Source organism: Lepisma saccharinum, chromosome 30 (assembly GCF_977018435.1).
Source record: "Lepisma saccharinum chromosome 30, izLepSacc3.1, whole genome shotgun sequence".
Classification (NCBI taxonomy): domain Eukaryota; kingdom Metazoa; phylum Arthropoda; class Insecta; order Zygentoma; family Lepismatidae; genus Lepisma; species Lepisma saccharinum.
In genome coordinates this window covers 14,901,372-14,917,636 of record NC_139258.1, presented here as the reverse complement: position 1 = coordinate 14,917,636, position 16,265 = coordinate 14,901,372, and the positions used below count along the sequence as shown (strand labels likewise).

At 38.5% G+C, this 16,265-nt stretch overlaps 1 protein-coding gene across 1 annotated transcript in view; it reads right to left on the bottom strand.

Annotated features, from left to right (window-relative positions):
• Positions 1–436: 436 nt before the first annotated feature.
• LOC145981758 (uncharacterized) overlaps positions 437–16,265 on the bottom strand; it is a 38,107-nt gene continuing 22,278 nt past the window's right edge. Inside the window, exons 7-8 of the mRNA XM_083115168.1 lie at positions 10,646–10,852; positions 437–4,153 (exon numbers count right to left, since the gene is read on the bottom strand). Of these exons, the coding sequence (XP_082971294.1) occupies positions 3,883–4,153; positions 10,646–10,852 (478 nt within the window). The 3' untranslated portion in view covers positions 437–3,882. The remainder of the gene's footprint in view (positions 4,154–10,645; positions 10,853–16,265) is intronic.

Genomic DNA, 16,265 nt, shown 5'->3' with positions numbered 1-16,265 from the left:
CATCCCTAATGTATACAATGCAGATGAAACTGGTTTGTACTGGAAGAAAATGCCAACAAAATCCCTAGTTTCTAAGAATGAAATGTCAATACCTGGTTTTAAGGCAAGCAAACCACGCATCACTGCTATGGTATGCGGAAATGTTACTGGAATGCACAGGCTACCTTTGCTAATCATAGGGAAGTCTAAAAATCTGCGGCGCTTTAAGGGAATAAAAAAATTGCCGGTCACCTACAAGAACCAAAAGAATTCATGGATGGTTACAAGCATTTTTATAGAATGGTATGACACTGCATTTATCCCTGAAGTCCAAAAGCATCAGCTTACAACTGGGAATTCTGGAAATGTTTTGTTGTTGATTGATAACGCCCCAAGTCATCGCTCAAACCTTTCACTGGAAAGAGAAAACTGAAAGTTGTTTTTTTGCCTCCCGAACGTAACTTCAGTCCTCCAACCTATGGACCAGGGGTTCATTGAAAGCTTCAAACGTTATTACAGAAAGGCATTTGCTGCGTATGGTTCTGATCGGAGAAGAATATGAAAAAACAATTCAGCAAGTGTGCACCAAAATTAACTTGAAGGATGCTGTGTACATGGCAGCAGAAGCTTTGGCTACTGTCACGGACACTACACTAGCAAAAGGTTGGAATAAGCTTCTTCCATCAGATGAGTCTATCACTGCACATGAAGAGCCACCAAACAGCCAATTTGTATCACAACAGCCTGGGCTGATGAAAGAATCTTCAGGATTTGAAGAATGCGACCAGAAAAACATTCAACACTGGCTCGAATGTGATGTCGATGACCCTGGCTATCAAGTATTGACGGACGATGAAATCATTGCCAGTGACGACTCTTGCACCGACAAGGAAGAGCCTAGCGACGACAACCATGTTGAAAAAGGACCATCCAGTGAAGAAGCTTTTCACTGCCTTGAGACGGCTATGAAGTGGTTAGAACCACAAGAAGAATGTGATGCTGTCCAATTGCTGTCTATAAAATGTGTGCGAGATTTAGCGGCAACAAAACGAGTCTCAGCTCTGAAGCAAAATACAATTCTGGACTTCTTTTCCTAAACCGTAGGCTTACTTTACTGTACTATTTTATGTAAGGTACGTATTTGTAAGACATGTGATACCAAATATATACAGTTTTGTGTTTAATATCACTGTTTCTTTGTTTTATATTGCTCCTATGACACTGGTACAACTTCTTTTGTAAATTATCGGTTATCCGAAAAATCAGTTATCCAAACACACAGTAGCTCAACGGTAGAGCAATGGCATGGATTGTCAGAGACCCAGGTTCGAGTCCTGGTCGAGCCTGCATTTTTCGCTGAAAATCTACATAGCACATCTCCTGTGTGCACCTAATTTAATGGCCCTCCCAAATTGTTTCGGATAATCGATGCTCTACTGTATTGTTAATGGTAAATGTAACAATAATGTCACAACAATGTAAATGTAACATTTCATGGTATTGTTCTAACATAGTACCGGTCATAACCAGCATTGAAAGTAATTTTTCCCCCTCAAATGCAACATTTAAGAAAAGCATTCAATGGCATCTTGAATTTGAAGAAATGTGGTATTGAAATGCATTTCTTGTACTCCATTTATATCTAACAATTTACTAGATTCTCACTTTATATCACTATTAAAAATAGCTGTCATTTAATCACAAAATACATATTTTTCATACAATACTGTGCAAAATAAATGAACATTTTGAATTACAGATAATTTGCAAAAGTGTGGCATGGCTATTTTACGCACCCAGCAAAATACCCACATGCTGAAAAGTATCTGCCAGTACACACAGACACAAATAAGTAAAATATACCTGCATATTTACTGAAAAATAAACAATATGGCAGAATTATGTACGTAATTTGAGACTACTGATAGAAATATCGGTTCTGTCAAATTACTAACAATTTTACTGGTAAATCAAGCAATTGCTAGAGCATTCAATAAGTATCCCCATAGTTAATAAATATACAAATATATTTGGTAAAACTCTAATACCTGGGAAAATTTACGAGCCATTACAAATTTCAACCATTTCATTCAAGAGGTTCCTTATACAATATTAATTCATTGGATAAAATGTACGGCCAAATGGGGGACGATTACAGATGCATCAATCACAGACAGACTAAAATAACTTTGTAGAAAAGTTGTGTATTTTCGGTCATCAATAATTTTAAAAAAGACCATATCATTAATTTGCATTATTAATAATGTACAGGATTTATTTATCTAAAAATCCTGATCATCAAGTGATCAAAAACCAAAAATTCAAGGTTGCATGTGTTAGTCAATTCTTCAACCATATGCAAGCATCTGCCACACACAAAAAAAATATTATTTGCTTATATGGGGGAAAATTGCCATGGTAAGGCCACATGTGTACAATATTCAGCATCTGGCACATTATTGCGAGCATGAACAATACCGACATGTGAAAATGAAAACTTTTCAGTTCCATCCATGCCATATTACAAGCACAAACATTATTTTCTTTCTTGTGAAATATAAGGAAGATACCTGACCAATGAAATTACAGAACTCCTGTAACAAATTGCATTCAACTGTTATAGACAAAAATATTTGTGAGTGATATTTATGCATGTTATACATCAATGCAACAAATCTGAAATTCATTCACTTGGAAAAAATTTATAGCAAATTCTACAATTCATTTCTCTTCATTAATACAACAATTATTGGTGTATAAACTGTGAGAATATAGCATCAGGTTTAGCACATACAATGTACGAATTTCAAGAAGAAATACTGATATGACAAAACGAATTGATCTAATGTGTTTTAAGCATCACAGTAAATTTAAGAAGAAGAAAAAAGAAGGGGGGATGAAGTACACAAAATGTTAGCCAGAAAAAGGTTCATGGTATGAAATAAATTGTGCCCTTGTAATTGGTCTCTTAATATCTGGAATGAGTGTTGATGGTGGTCAACCCAATGTCTTTCTTTTAAATGCGTAAAAAACATGGAATGAATAACAATGCCTTGTAGTGCAAAAAGCCTACAGTATTATTAAAAAATGTAGAAAAAGTACAAAATGAGAAAACAACTCTCAAAGATCTAATCCAAATGTGTGACGCACTGATTAACCAAGTGCAAACACTACCAACGTCAACAATGGTATACATTTGTGAAATTATTGTCAAACAAAAATTTTAAAAATGAAGAAAAATTGAAAAAAAAAAAACAACAGCTTATGCTTTTTTTTTCTAAGATTCACACACACACACAAGTGAAAAACTATTAAAAATAACTTGTGTAAAAAATGTGTTCTAACAACACATTATCTAAAACATAATTGCAGTTAATTCTTGCTCGTTATCTACATTCTTCGTTATTTACATTTGCTTGTTAAATATGTAAAAAACACTAGTATTTTTTTTAAAAAACACACCGTAACATCTAATGGCAATAAATTGTGTTATAAAAATATCTTTCTACAGTGCTTTCACATGGCAGATTTAGCAATGTGTTTGGATGGAAACATGGATGGATTATGTATTACGGATGCTAAAAATATCCTATAGATACAAAAGGATGAACAGATTTTTCAAGATATTGTCTAAAAATACAAACTTTGGAACAATAAAATGTTACAATTGTAAACGATTTTTGTAAAGTACTTTCTTACAACATGTAAGTTCAAATAGTGCACTTCAATAAAAAGGCTACTTATTATTTTCACTTTGTGAAAAAACTACAGCTAACGAGCATGACCAAAAATCACATATTGCAAGTGTCAATACTGTTAGTACAGTCTTAAGTTAACAACGTGTTAGTAACAGACGGTGCTCTGCGGCACCTCAAGAGTTAATAATAAAGCTCTCGTTACCTCTCACAAGACGAGCCTACGAACCCCACACTCGCAGCAGAATTTCGCGAACTGTATGGGATACTTGGTTCCGCATTCGTGACAGAATTTCGGCAACTTCACGGGACTGCTTGGCATCGTGAACGGGCTCTTCTCTCTGCCCCTGGTCGAATCGTTCTGCAAGCAGATGGAAGGTAGGGATGCTTCAGAGTCGCTGGAACTTAGATGAGCCTCCAAGTCCTCCTCAAGCTGGGTTTCCTTGTTCAGTTCTGCATACGGAGACTTTCGGTTCAGGCTACAGGCAAAGAAGGATGGGAATTATTGCATGCCTTTGTGACACAGGGCATTTGTTACATAGAGCAATTCCACATGTACCAGACTGACAATTTATAAGCAGATTTATTTAACAAAATTTCTTCAAATGTATGCTGCCAGCACTACATAAAAATAAATTTGAAGGCAAGAGACTGACACAATTAACAACCTACAAATCTGGATTTTCTAAATCAAAGTTTGTGGAAACGTACTTGATGAGTTAATTTCTTAGAGAAATTTTACAGTTTAGAGACACACGTGTTGCAGGAATGTAAGTGCTTGCCCAAACCTCCCAAAAGAAATTTAAAAAATAAAGCCTTTTCACTTTAAAGTAAAATTATATATTAATTAACCAAATACAGTTTATTCCTCATCCAACCATTCATTCTAGTGAATGCGAACACCATAATCATCTGCCCACACATACGAAAGTGAACGCCTTCCCACAGATGCAGAAGATGGGACCAGTGGCGTGCCCAGGGGGGATTGGTGGGGGTTATAACCCCCGCCCCTTTGGCCCAGTATTCCTAAAAAAAGGAACGTTAAAGGTAGGAAAAGATGGCAAAATGTGGGCTGACTACCAGAAAAAGTGTACATAACCCCTCCCTTTCAAAAATCCTGGGCACGCCAATGGATGGGACTGGGAACCCACAGTGCCAAAATCCCAATGCATGGCCAAAGAAGGAAGTACCACACCCACACTAAAGGAGCAGAAGAAAAAGGTCCACATCAACTAGCACCACTGTACATACGAGTACGAGAAGGAAGAACCATGTTGCGCGGAGCAAGCCAGTACATGCCTGACGAAGCTACCAGACAGGTGGCGAAATCAATCGCGAACAAAAACTGCATGGAAAAAATGAACTGTAAATTTATTATTTATTACTTATTTTTGGTAATCGCAATGTTAATGATAATTGGTGGTTAGATGAAACTCACGAGAGGACACTCACAATTATTCCTCTCTCTTTCTCTCTCTCAGCCTCTCTCTTACTACAAACGAATAAACAAGGCAAATAGGCAAGAATCCACACACTAGTAATTATCGTCAGAGGCCTGCAGAAGACCCAGAAGAGATCCATTCACAAGGATTCGCGCCTAAAATAATATGCAACACACGTCAAGCCAGGGGTTGGACACTGTGCAAGCGAGCTTCCCTGAACAAGAATCCAGATATCGATGCCTGCCAGGTTTTTCTCTTCACCCACGATAAAATAACAATTATTTTACATCGTGTATCTATCAATGCAGTCTGTAGAACTAGATAACTCTCAACAAGGTGAGCAAATGACGATTTGTTGAAATAGATAACAATATGCAAAAACCTCTTGTACGAGGGTTCACTATTTATATTTTGAGCCTAACAATGAAAAAACAGGAATTTGGCATTGAAAACTGCTTTATTGTTTTTCGAAGTATTCTCCTTTATGGTCAATACACTGTAGAGATATGGAGATTATTAAACCGAGAAAACCTCGTCATGGTAATATTCACGCTTGTTTATTTCCTGGAATTGTCCGACCAGCGGGCGATCCCAAGAATGCGCTAACTTTGTAACTTCCGTTAAACAAGGAACTGAAAGGCAAACGCGCGAAGTCATTCGACGATTTGTGCAAGGATTTGGAGGACCCACAGAATGTTTATTCAAGCTTCTCAAAAAGAATGTCAAGTTTGAATGGACTGATGAACACCAGAAAAGTTTCGAAACACTGAAACAAATGATCACTTCCGCCCCTATCCTCCGCCCTTATGACCCTAAGCGCCCCTCATATGTATTCATTGATGCCAGCGGAGCTGGGATCGGCGGAGCGTTGTTACAGCCCAACGAAGAAGGAAATTTACATCCTTGTGCTTATTGTTCACGAGCCTTAACAGAAACAGAGAAAAAAGCTGTGACACATTTTCCCTCGAAATTGCAGGTGCATATTATGTTTTGAAAACTTTCAAATTTTTCCTTATGAATCAACATTTTGTGGTTCTCACAGACAACAAAGGATTATCCTATCTTCGTTCAACTAAACACCATAGTTCTATTCTAGGAAGAAGAGCTCTTTATTTTCAGAATTTCGAAATAAGGCATGTCAGCGCCAGTAAAAATGAACTTGCGGATGCACTTTCACTTGCAAGCTTACCACTTGAAAAGACTAATCCTGACAAGAAAAATGATGATGATGCCTTGTTCTTTCATCAAGTATTTCATGCACAAGCAGCAGATTTTGATATTAGCTCAGAACAACGTAAAGACCCATATTTAAGAGACATTATTGACGTTTTAGAAAACAAAGATAAAGCTAGTAATCCTAAACTAGAAAAACTTTCGTATTCTTATGTACTCAAAAATGGCGTCTTATACAGGACTAATAAAATCAAAAATTGCGTGAACAACGATTCTCGTCGGTGGAATTTGCATTCGTTCGAACCATTTGTCAAAGCAGTTTTTCCAATCTTCTTGAGACACCTCCATAATATGGTTTTTGAACGCATCAATGGCATCTTCTGCCGACGAAAATCGTTGTCCACGCAATTTATTCTTGACATTCGGGAACAAGAAGAAGTCATTGGGTGCCAAATCAGGACTGTACGGCGGATGACCCATCAATTCGATTTTTTGACTGTTCATAAAGTCGGTTGTTAGACGAGATGTGTGACAGCTGGCATTGTCTTGATGAAGAATGATCCGACGGCGTTTGTTTGTTTTCCGTATTTGACCGAAGACCTCTGGCAAACAAATTGTTGTGTACCATTCAGAGTTGACCGTTCTATGTTCCTCTAAAGGCACAGTTGCCACATGACCAGTTTTCCCGTAATAACAGGCGACCATTTGTTTCGATGTGCTTCGAGCGCGAACAACTTTTGTTGGATTGGGTTCATCTTGAAACACCCATACAGTCGACTGCTGTTTACGTTCCGGCTCATATGCATATATCCATGATTCGTCACCTGTTACAATCTTATATAAGTCTTTTGAAGCACCACGATTGTATTTATTGAGCATTTGTTTGCACCAATTGACGCGAGCGTCTTTTTGAGTTTTTGTCAAATTGTGTGGGTTCCAACGAGAACATACCTTTCTCACAGCTAAATGATCATTCATTCATTCATTCATTCATTGTTTTCTGCCTATTTGGCAGGTTTTTCACTGCAATCTCCAGCTTTCCCTGTTCTCTGCCTTACGCTTCGTAATAGCATACGACCCAGTTAATTTAATATCATCCATAAGCTGATATCTCTTTCTTCCACGGACTTTTCTTCCTTCAACCATTCCCTCCAAGGCATCTCTTAGCAGGCAGTTTCTTCTTAGACAGTGTCCTAACCAGTTTATTTTCCTCTTCTTGATGGTCTCCAGTATAGATCTTTTTTCACCAACTCTTTTCAGTACGGCTTCGTTTCTTACCTTGTCTGTCCATTTTACACGCTCCATTTTTCGCCATGTCCACATTTCAAAAGCTTCGAGTCGTTTCTCTTCATTTCTTCTCAACGTCCAGGTTTCTGCACCATATAGTGCTACACTCCACACAAAACATTTCACTAATCTCTTCCTTAGACCTATGTCCATGGGTCCACAAAAAACATTTTTTCTTCTATTGAAAGCTTCTTTTGCTATTGCGATTCTCATTTTCACTTCTTGGTTGCAGCTCATGTCACTGCTTATAGTGCATCCGAGGTACTTGAAGCTATCCACTTGCTGGATTCTTTCACTGTTTGCTCTCACATTAATATTCCTTGGTTTCCGTCCTATAACCATTGCCTTTGTCTTCTTTACATTAATCTTCATCCCATACTGCTCACAGCTGCTGTTTAACTCTTCTAACATACTATTTATGGTTATTTCATCCTCAGCGAATAATGCCATGTCATCAGCAAATCTTATGCAGTTTATTCTTCTTCCTCCTAATTTGACACCTCCTGTGCCCTGGAAACAAGTTTTCACTATATCTTCTAAATAAATATTAAACAAAGTAGGCGATAGGCAGCATCCTTGTCGTACTCCTCTTCCAATTTCACAGCCTTCTGTCATTTCGTCTCCTGTTCTCACTTTAACTCGTTGATTCATGTATAAGTTGCTTAGAAGTCTTCTCTCTTTCCAATCTACACCAATTTTCTTCAGAATTTCTAAAAGTTTAACCCAATTCACTCTATCAAAGGCTTTCTCCAGGTCTACAAATACTACAAACACCTCCTTTCCTTTCTCTAAATATCTTTCCCCAATGGTCCTCAGTAAACCAATTGCATCCCTTGTACCTCTTCCTTTCCTGAAACCAAACTGTTCTTCCTCTAACTCGCCACTGACCTTCGAGTATAGGCGTCTGTTCAGAATTCTTAGAAGAATTTTTGCCGAGTGAGATATCAAACTGATTGTCTTGTACTCAGAACATTTTCTGGCATTGCTTTTCTTCTGCAGAGGTACCAAAACAGTCTCAGTGAAATCTTGTGGCCAATCCCCTTTCTCATAGATTTCATTGCATAAGTGCAGTATCTCTCTTTTTCCATCTCCCAGGCATTTGATAAGTTCAACAGGAATTTCATCAGTGCCCGTTGCTTTCCCATTCCTCATTTCTTTGAGTGCTTGCTCAAATTCTTCATTCAGGATATAGTATCCTTTCTCATCGTCAGGCACATCGTCTTCATTTTCTACATTCAGACTGTCTGGGCGATTCTCTTTCTGGTAGAGCTCTTCAACGTACTTTCCCCACACATTCGATATTCCTTTTTTGTCTGTGATTTCACATCCTTCCTCGTCTTCTATCATCCACATTGTTTTCCATTTCTTCTTTTGGAAGCCCAAGCAGTTTACTTCACGATACATCAAGTCATACCTTCCTCTTTAATATTTTATATATGCTCGTGGAACTAATGCCTATGGTTGCCTCAATCTCACAGTATGTCACATGACGATCTTGCAGTATTAGGTTTTGCACAGCATCAATGTTTTCTTGAACAACTGATTTTGGACGACCTTCGCGAATCTCGTCGGTGAGCGAATGGCGGCCACGATTAAATTCGTTATACCAGCGTTTCACAGTGGCAAAGGATGGGGCTTCATCGCCAAATGTGGAAGTAAGTTGATCGATGCACTCGTCTTGATAATCCACGTCGAAAATCGTAAAAAATCATCGCACGAAAATGTTCATGAGTTAATTCCATTTTATTGTTGTCGCGCAATCTCCAAGACAACATAAACAACACAAATGAAGCTATTGACAAAACATTTGAAGTACGTTATGGTCAATAATGCCGTGCAAACGTCAAATCGCGCCTAACTTCAATCAGTGTTGCCAATGCTCAAAATATAAATAGTGACCCTCGTAACGTAAATACTGATTTTATGATTTAATTTATGTATCCCTGTGTTTTAGTGTTCAGTATGGATGGGACCGATTAATCGGTACTCTATCAGTATCGGCCGATATAGGCATATCAGTGTATCGGTAAAATTACTGATTATTTTACCAATCCGATACATCAATAAATATCTGATAAATTAGTGCAAAATTCTGCCATTTTGTAGTAATTTTTATGAATAATTTCCATGCTCTAATTTCTAAAAAAGTAAATGTCTAAATATGCAACTTCTCTTGCACTGCAGTCACATTGAAACAATTTATTAAGGAGGTCAATGAACCTTTCAGGTTCTTCAAGGACCACATCTAATTTTATATCGGATCGGTATCGGTAAATTTAATATCGGTACTTTATCAGTATCGGCCAAAATTTCATATCGGCCAATCCCTAGTGTTCAGCATCATGTGATGTCAGAAATGCAATGGTAAAAGTACTACATTGAACCTAAATTGAGGATAAAATTCTCTTCAGAATGAAATTTACAAAAACAAAAGAAGCTATATTCATGCTGTAGAGGGCATAACAACACTAAGGAAGTCACGAATAGTATAACTTTTCAAAAAAGGGAGGGCAACTAATTAGGATATTGAATTGGCAAAATTACATCAGAGAGAAAATCTGTAGCAAAATTTTTCAAAGTTGCTTGAAAAATAGTTTACTGTAGAACAACCACCAGCCATACAATATTTCAAAAATGTATTTACGATGGCGCTCTTTGCATAACTTGCTTCATACTCCATTACAGGTGTCAGTAATACAAATGTTTTCTACCATGGAAGAAATCTCTGCAATTTCAAATTGATTATACGTGATGAACATTTCAAGTGCTCCTTGAACAGTTTAGAATCTACAAGTTTGCAACAGTGACTGCATGACTTGTGCAGCTGGAATGAGAGTTCGATGTAGATAAGATAGTTGGGTCTTTGGAAGTTTGCAAGGCCTGCCACTTACCGGTGAGCTTTCGATGCTTGAAGCACACAGTTCTTACTTGCTAGGCGATAGAAGGGGAAAAGCTCTGCTTCCCAACCAGGCAGGCGTAGTAAGTGAAACTGTCCGATCTGCAGGGCTCTGATTAACATAGATTACATGTAAATTAATATACCTGTATTAAAGCTAACACTTCCATTACCTGCTGTATGCAGAGTCCCCACTTGGCTTACCACCAGATAATCTTCGATTTGCTGCACTGTCTGGAGACGATGCTTCTTCATCGGAATTTGATGCATGGTTCATCATCTGCTTCCAGTCCTCTGGCTTTCTCCTCTCCTCCCTCCTGACGACAGCAGGCTTGGCATCAACAAGGGAAAAGGATCTCTGGACGGTTGGTTTGGTAGGGCTGGAATGGGAAAAGGCAGGATAGGAATTTTTCTTTCCAAGAGGAATTCGATTCACCGATAAAAACGGATCTGTCTCATTGAGCTGGTTATCTAAGTTAATTTCACAGTTAATAGGCTTTTTACGTTGTGGCTTTACGCTAATGGGATTACAAATCGTCAAGTTATTCAAACTCAGAGTAAGGCTATCATCGTCGTCATCTTTGTTATCAATGTTCCTGTTGACGTCACCGTGAAGTACCTGGCAAGGATTTGTGAATGTGGACACCCCCGATATCATCAACTGCTTGGTTGGCGATTCTGGCCTTTTGTCCTTTGAGGACTTGTACTTGGAAAAGGCAGAGGTTGGGGAGGTCTCGAGGACCGTAGGTTGTTTGGGCGATGGGTGGAAGTCGCCAAGGCCTAGTAGCTCCATCATTTGACGTTCGGCAAACGCATAAGGGTCGTAACTGTCATTGGATGTGGTACTGAAACCAAAACAAAATGTATTTCATGTTTATTGTTAAGAACTGACATGCCAACACATACTGAAAACTGCAACATACAGGGTTCATTATACCATAAATTCCCCGACTATTCCAGATTTTAGAAAATAACTTTCCAGGGCACCCTATAATGATTTAACATAATAAAAAATAGCTCCTCAAATATGCAGTCAAATGAATCAGGTTTATTCACCATTGCTGAAAGTAAATGAACAGAACATATAAGATCATTTATTATGTTAAATATCTCCAAGCAAGATGCCATTTTTTTTAAAAAAAAAATTGGTGTTATTTCACTTTCTAACCTGGCAACTACAATACAAAATCTGTTCCCTGAATTTTGAAATGTTTTTATAGGGTAGCTACTTAATAATTCCATGTTTTCAAATGCACCTAAAATTTCAAGGCTAAAAACACAAACACAAAGACATTTTCCTATTTTGATGCTATCTGGTACATAAACATCTACATTATAAAGCTTCTAGCGGTTTCCTATATATCCAAAAACTCTAATGCAATACTGTTATGCTTTCTAGAGTATATAATTCAAACTGCAGCAAATAATGTCTCGCAATCATGTACATTTATTAGAAAATCAATTCTGTTAATTTAAAAAGGGGTCAAAATTCAGAATCTCCCCTTTTTTGCAGTGTTAATTGTTCTTGTTGATCTCCACTTTAAAATCATTAAAAAAACACACACACACATACACATTTGGCATGTTTAAACAAAATTACAGGAATTTGCTGAAAAGGGCACTTATTTATATTCTAATGAGGATCAAGATAAGTGCACCAGACTGTGTACATGAATGATGGTATACAACAATGTATTTTACATGCAAACTCTTCAAGATAAATATGTGCTCTTAAAATGATGGGCATTCGACAAATCACAAAACAAAAAATACAATTGGTGCTGGGTGCGAGAGGTATGCAGAGTGCCATATAGTTGCCTTGATGTGGATTAATACTCACAACAGGAGCTTTTTGGGTGTCTGCATTGAAGAGATGACCAGATAGTTTGGCTGTTGCTCTAAAACCGCAGGCAAAATGTTCCTATCAAAGGGATGAAGACAATTCCATGAGTGTTACTACTTCATAATCTATATATATAAAAATTGATGTATGTGTGTATATACGAGGTGTGTTCAAAAAAAGACTGAACTTTTGCTGTTCTTGCTTTATTGCTCATGACACACACTTTCAACCACTATCCCCTTCAAAGCACTCCTTCCCAGGGTCAATACACTGTTGGCATCATTTCTTCCAATTTTGGAATGCCTGCTGGAACGCACTTTCTTCAATGGCGCGCAGTAGTCTCGTTGCATTTTCCTGAATTTCCTTGATGGTATGGAAACACCGTCCTTTCAAAAGTAAAGTAAAGTAAAGTGTTCCCCTGTGCATAGCACCATGCCATGAAGGCGTATAAGGGGTGTGGGGGTAACGCCCCACACTTTCTTGATCCGGTCGTGAGTGGGGGTGATGTGATCAGCATCACGCCCCTAACCGCCTTTACCCCCCAGGGTTTCCCCCAGGTACCCATGTTATTCGACGCTGGGTGGGCGCCGGGGCCGCTTTCACCGTTAGAAAAGTTCCCGGATTTGAACCGGCCGGGGATCGAACCCGGGACCTTGAGCATGGTAGTCAGACGCGTTACCGACTGAGCCACCGCGTCCTTTCAAAGTGATTTTTAATTTGGGAAAGAGAAAAAAGTCTGCAGGGGACAAGTCCGGAGAATAGGGTGTGTGGGGGACAACAGAAGTGGGATTTTTTACCAAATAACTTGTGACAAGGAGCAATGTGTGTGGTGGAGTGTTGTCATGATGCAACATCCACGACTGATTCCTTCACAGTTCAGGCCTCTTTCTACACACAGCATCTCTCAATCGTGTTAGAATTCTCTGGTAGACTTCCTTCTTTACCGTCTGACCAGGTGGTACAAATTCATGGTGCACAATGCCTTTCCAATCAAAAAACACAACCATCATCACCTTGATTTTTGACCGACTCATCCACGCTTTCTTTGGTCAAGGAGACCCCTCCCAACTCACCTCCCCAAACACTGCCTCTTTGTTTCCACATCATATCCGTAAACCCATGTCTCACCTCCTGTTATGATGTTCTTGAGAAAGTTTTCATCAGCATTTGCATTTGCAAACAATTCGTGACCGATTTGAACTCTATTCTGCTTCTGGTCATCTGTCAACAAACGTGGAACGAATTTTGCACTGATGCAATGCATGTCAAGTTTTTCAGTCAGGATTTTATGGCAGGATCCTACACTTTTGCCAACTTCTTCAGCAACCTCATGGACAGTTAAAGGACGATTTTCACGAATCACGATGCGAACAATCTCAACATTTTGGTCGTCTATTGACGTGAAGGTCGCCCAGCCCTTCGATCTTCGGGAATCGAACTCCTGCCCTCCTTAAAGTGCTTAAACCAATCATGGCACTGCGTTCGGCTCATGCAGTCATCCCTGTATGCTTGGTGAAGCATTTGAAATGTTTCCGTAAAAGCACGTTGTTCCTCCAACTCTTTCATTGTTTCACTAATCGACGAGCCACTTGTGCATGACCTCACTCAATCGTCTGCTACTCAACAACTAACGCATACATCGGAACCCAGTAAAAGGCGATCTCTTACCAAGATATGCCGCTAAGTGCGCACGGTAGTCCGATCATGCCATCTGCAACCGTTGGCACGCTATTAAAAAAGTTTGGTCTTTTTTTTAACACACCTCGTATGTATGTTTGTTCCGGCATAACTCTCGAACGCCTGGAGCAATTTCAACCAAACTTAGTACACATATCACTTACAATTTGGAAAGAAATACTGTGAGGGTAAGACACCCCTGGCACCCCTAAGGGTGAGGGTGGGAAGGGGGTGAAATGTAAAAATAATCGAAAACGACAGATATTAGTGTGGAATATATAGCTTTCGGGGTCGCTAAGATGAATAGTGACACTCCAAATGCCGTTTAATTCATTTATTCTTGGTCCTGGAGGTGAAACTAAAAATGTTCTTTATAAACAAGTTTTGAGTTAAATTAATATTATAGTGAATTTGTAAAAGATATTACTTTATAATTTGTATACTGTTCTTATACTTTTAAATATCTGTAAATAAAATTAGTTACACTATACACTATAGTTAGAATTCATTATTTTCCTGTCTAATAGAAGATTGGGACAAATAAATATACCGGCAACACCAGGTAATCAGCTAGTGTTAATTATAAAAGTTAAAATTTGATTGTGTTTGTTTAAAAGTCCACCTTAGGCACAGAAAGAATAATTGTAACTCGACCTACAGTTTAAAGCGGAATCATAGCCACTATGTGCTTCCACCGGGTATCGAACCTGGGACCCCTTGATTACAATTACCACTTTGCCATCGGGGAGGCCAATTATAAAAATTGAATTTGACATTCATGTACATTTCAACAGTTATTGTCCTGTATCCTGGTTGTTTCAAAAGTTTGGGTGCGTCAGCCCTTAGGCTATTTTGCACCAGTCACATTATATAGTATCCAGCACCTTAACTAATAACACAACTGTAACGTCTGAGAACTAAAATATTCTTACTTCGGTTAAAAGCTGAGGCTGCAAAGAGGCAAACAGCACACATACAAACTTACAGAGGATTACACTGGCTGTAGGACCAGATGCTAGAGAGTCGTTAGTCTGCAAAATGCAGTTCAGGGTGTACAACATGGAAGCATGGTTGACAATTGGGTGTACTACATGGAAGGGTTACCCCTTATGCCCCCTTTACCCATTGGAGTTAATTGTGATGGACCAAACACAACGGAAAACTCTATTTCAATCCCAAACGCTTGATTTCTCTTTGTTTTTCTGCCACTTTCCTCTTTCAGAGAGAAGAACAAATGATGATTTCCTCTTTCAGAGAGAAGAACAAATGGTGATTTCCTCTTTCAGAGAAGAACAAATGGTGATTTCCTCTTTCAGAGAAGAACAAATGGTGATTTCCTCTTTCAGAGAAGAACAGATGATGATTTCCTCTTTCAGAGAAGAACAAATGATGATTTCCTCTTTCAGAGAGAAGAACAAATGGTGATTTCCTCTTTCAGAGAGAAGAACAAATGGTGACTTCCTCTTTCAGAGAGAAGAACGAATGGTGATTTCCTCTTTCAGAGAGAAGAGCAAATGGTGATTTCCTCTTTCAGAGAGAAGAGCAAATGGTGATTTCCTCTTTCAGAGAGAAGAGCAAATGGTGATTTCCTCTTTCAGAGAGAACAAATGGTGATTTCCTCTTTCAGAGAGAACAAATGGTGATTTCCTCTTTCAGAGAAGAACAAATGATGATTTCCTCTTTCAGAGAAGAACAAATGATGATTTCCTCTTTCAGAGAGAAGAACGAATGGTGATTTCCTCTTTCAGAGAGAAGAGCAAATGGTGATTTCCTCTTTCAGAGAGAAGAGCAAATGGTGATTTCCTCTTTCAGAGAGAAGAGCAAATGGTGATTTCCTCTTTCAGAGAGAACAAATGGTGATTTCCTCTTTCAGAGAAGAATAAATGATGATTTCCTCTTTCAGAGAGATTAAATGGTGATTTCCTCTTTCAGAGAGAAGAGCAAATGGTGATATGATGATGAAAAAGACAATCGACAAACATACACATGGCCGCGTGCACCAACGCCGACTATTTCGAAGTTCAGATGAACGAGATCAATTTTAATCCACTCTAAATGAACTTGGTTTAAAGATTTGCATTGCACCAACGAAAAACGACGTTCACGAGATTCCGTTCAACTGATCAGAGATTAATTTGTAAGGCTATACCTGATTGGTTGGCTAAAACAAATTACAATCAAAGACCGCATAGAGTAGTGTGATGTGTTAAACTATCAACATGTAGGAGAAGAAAGTAATTCGGGGTGCAAACTTCTCTGAATTTGAGATATGT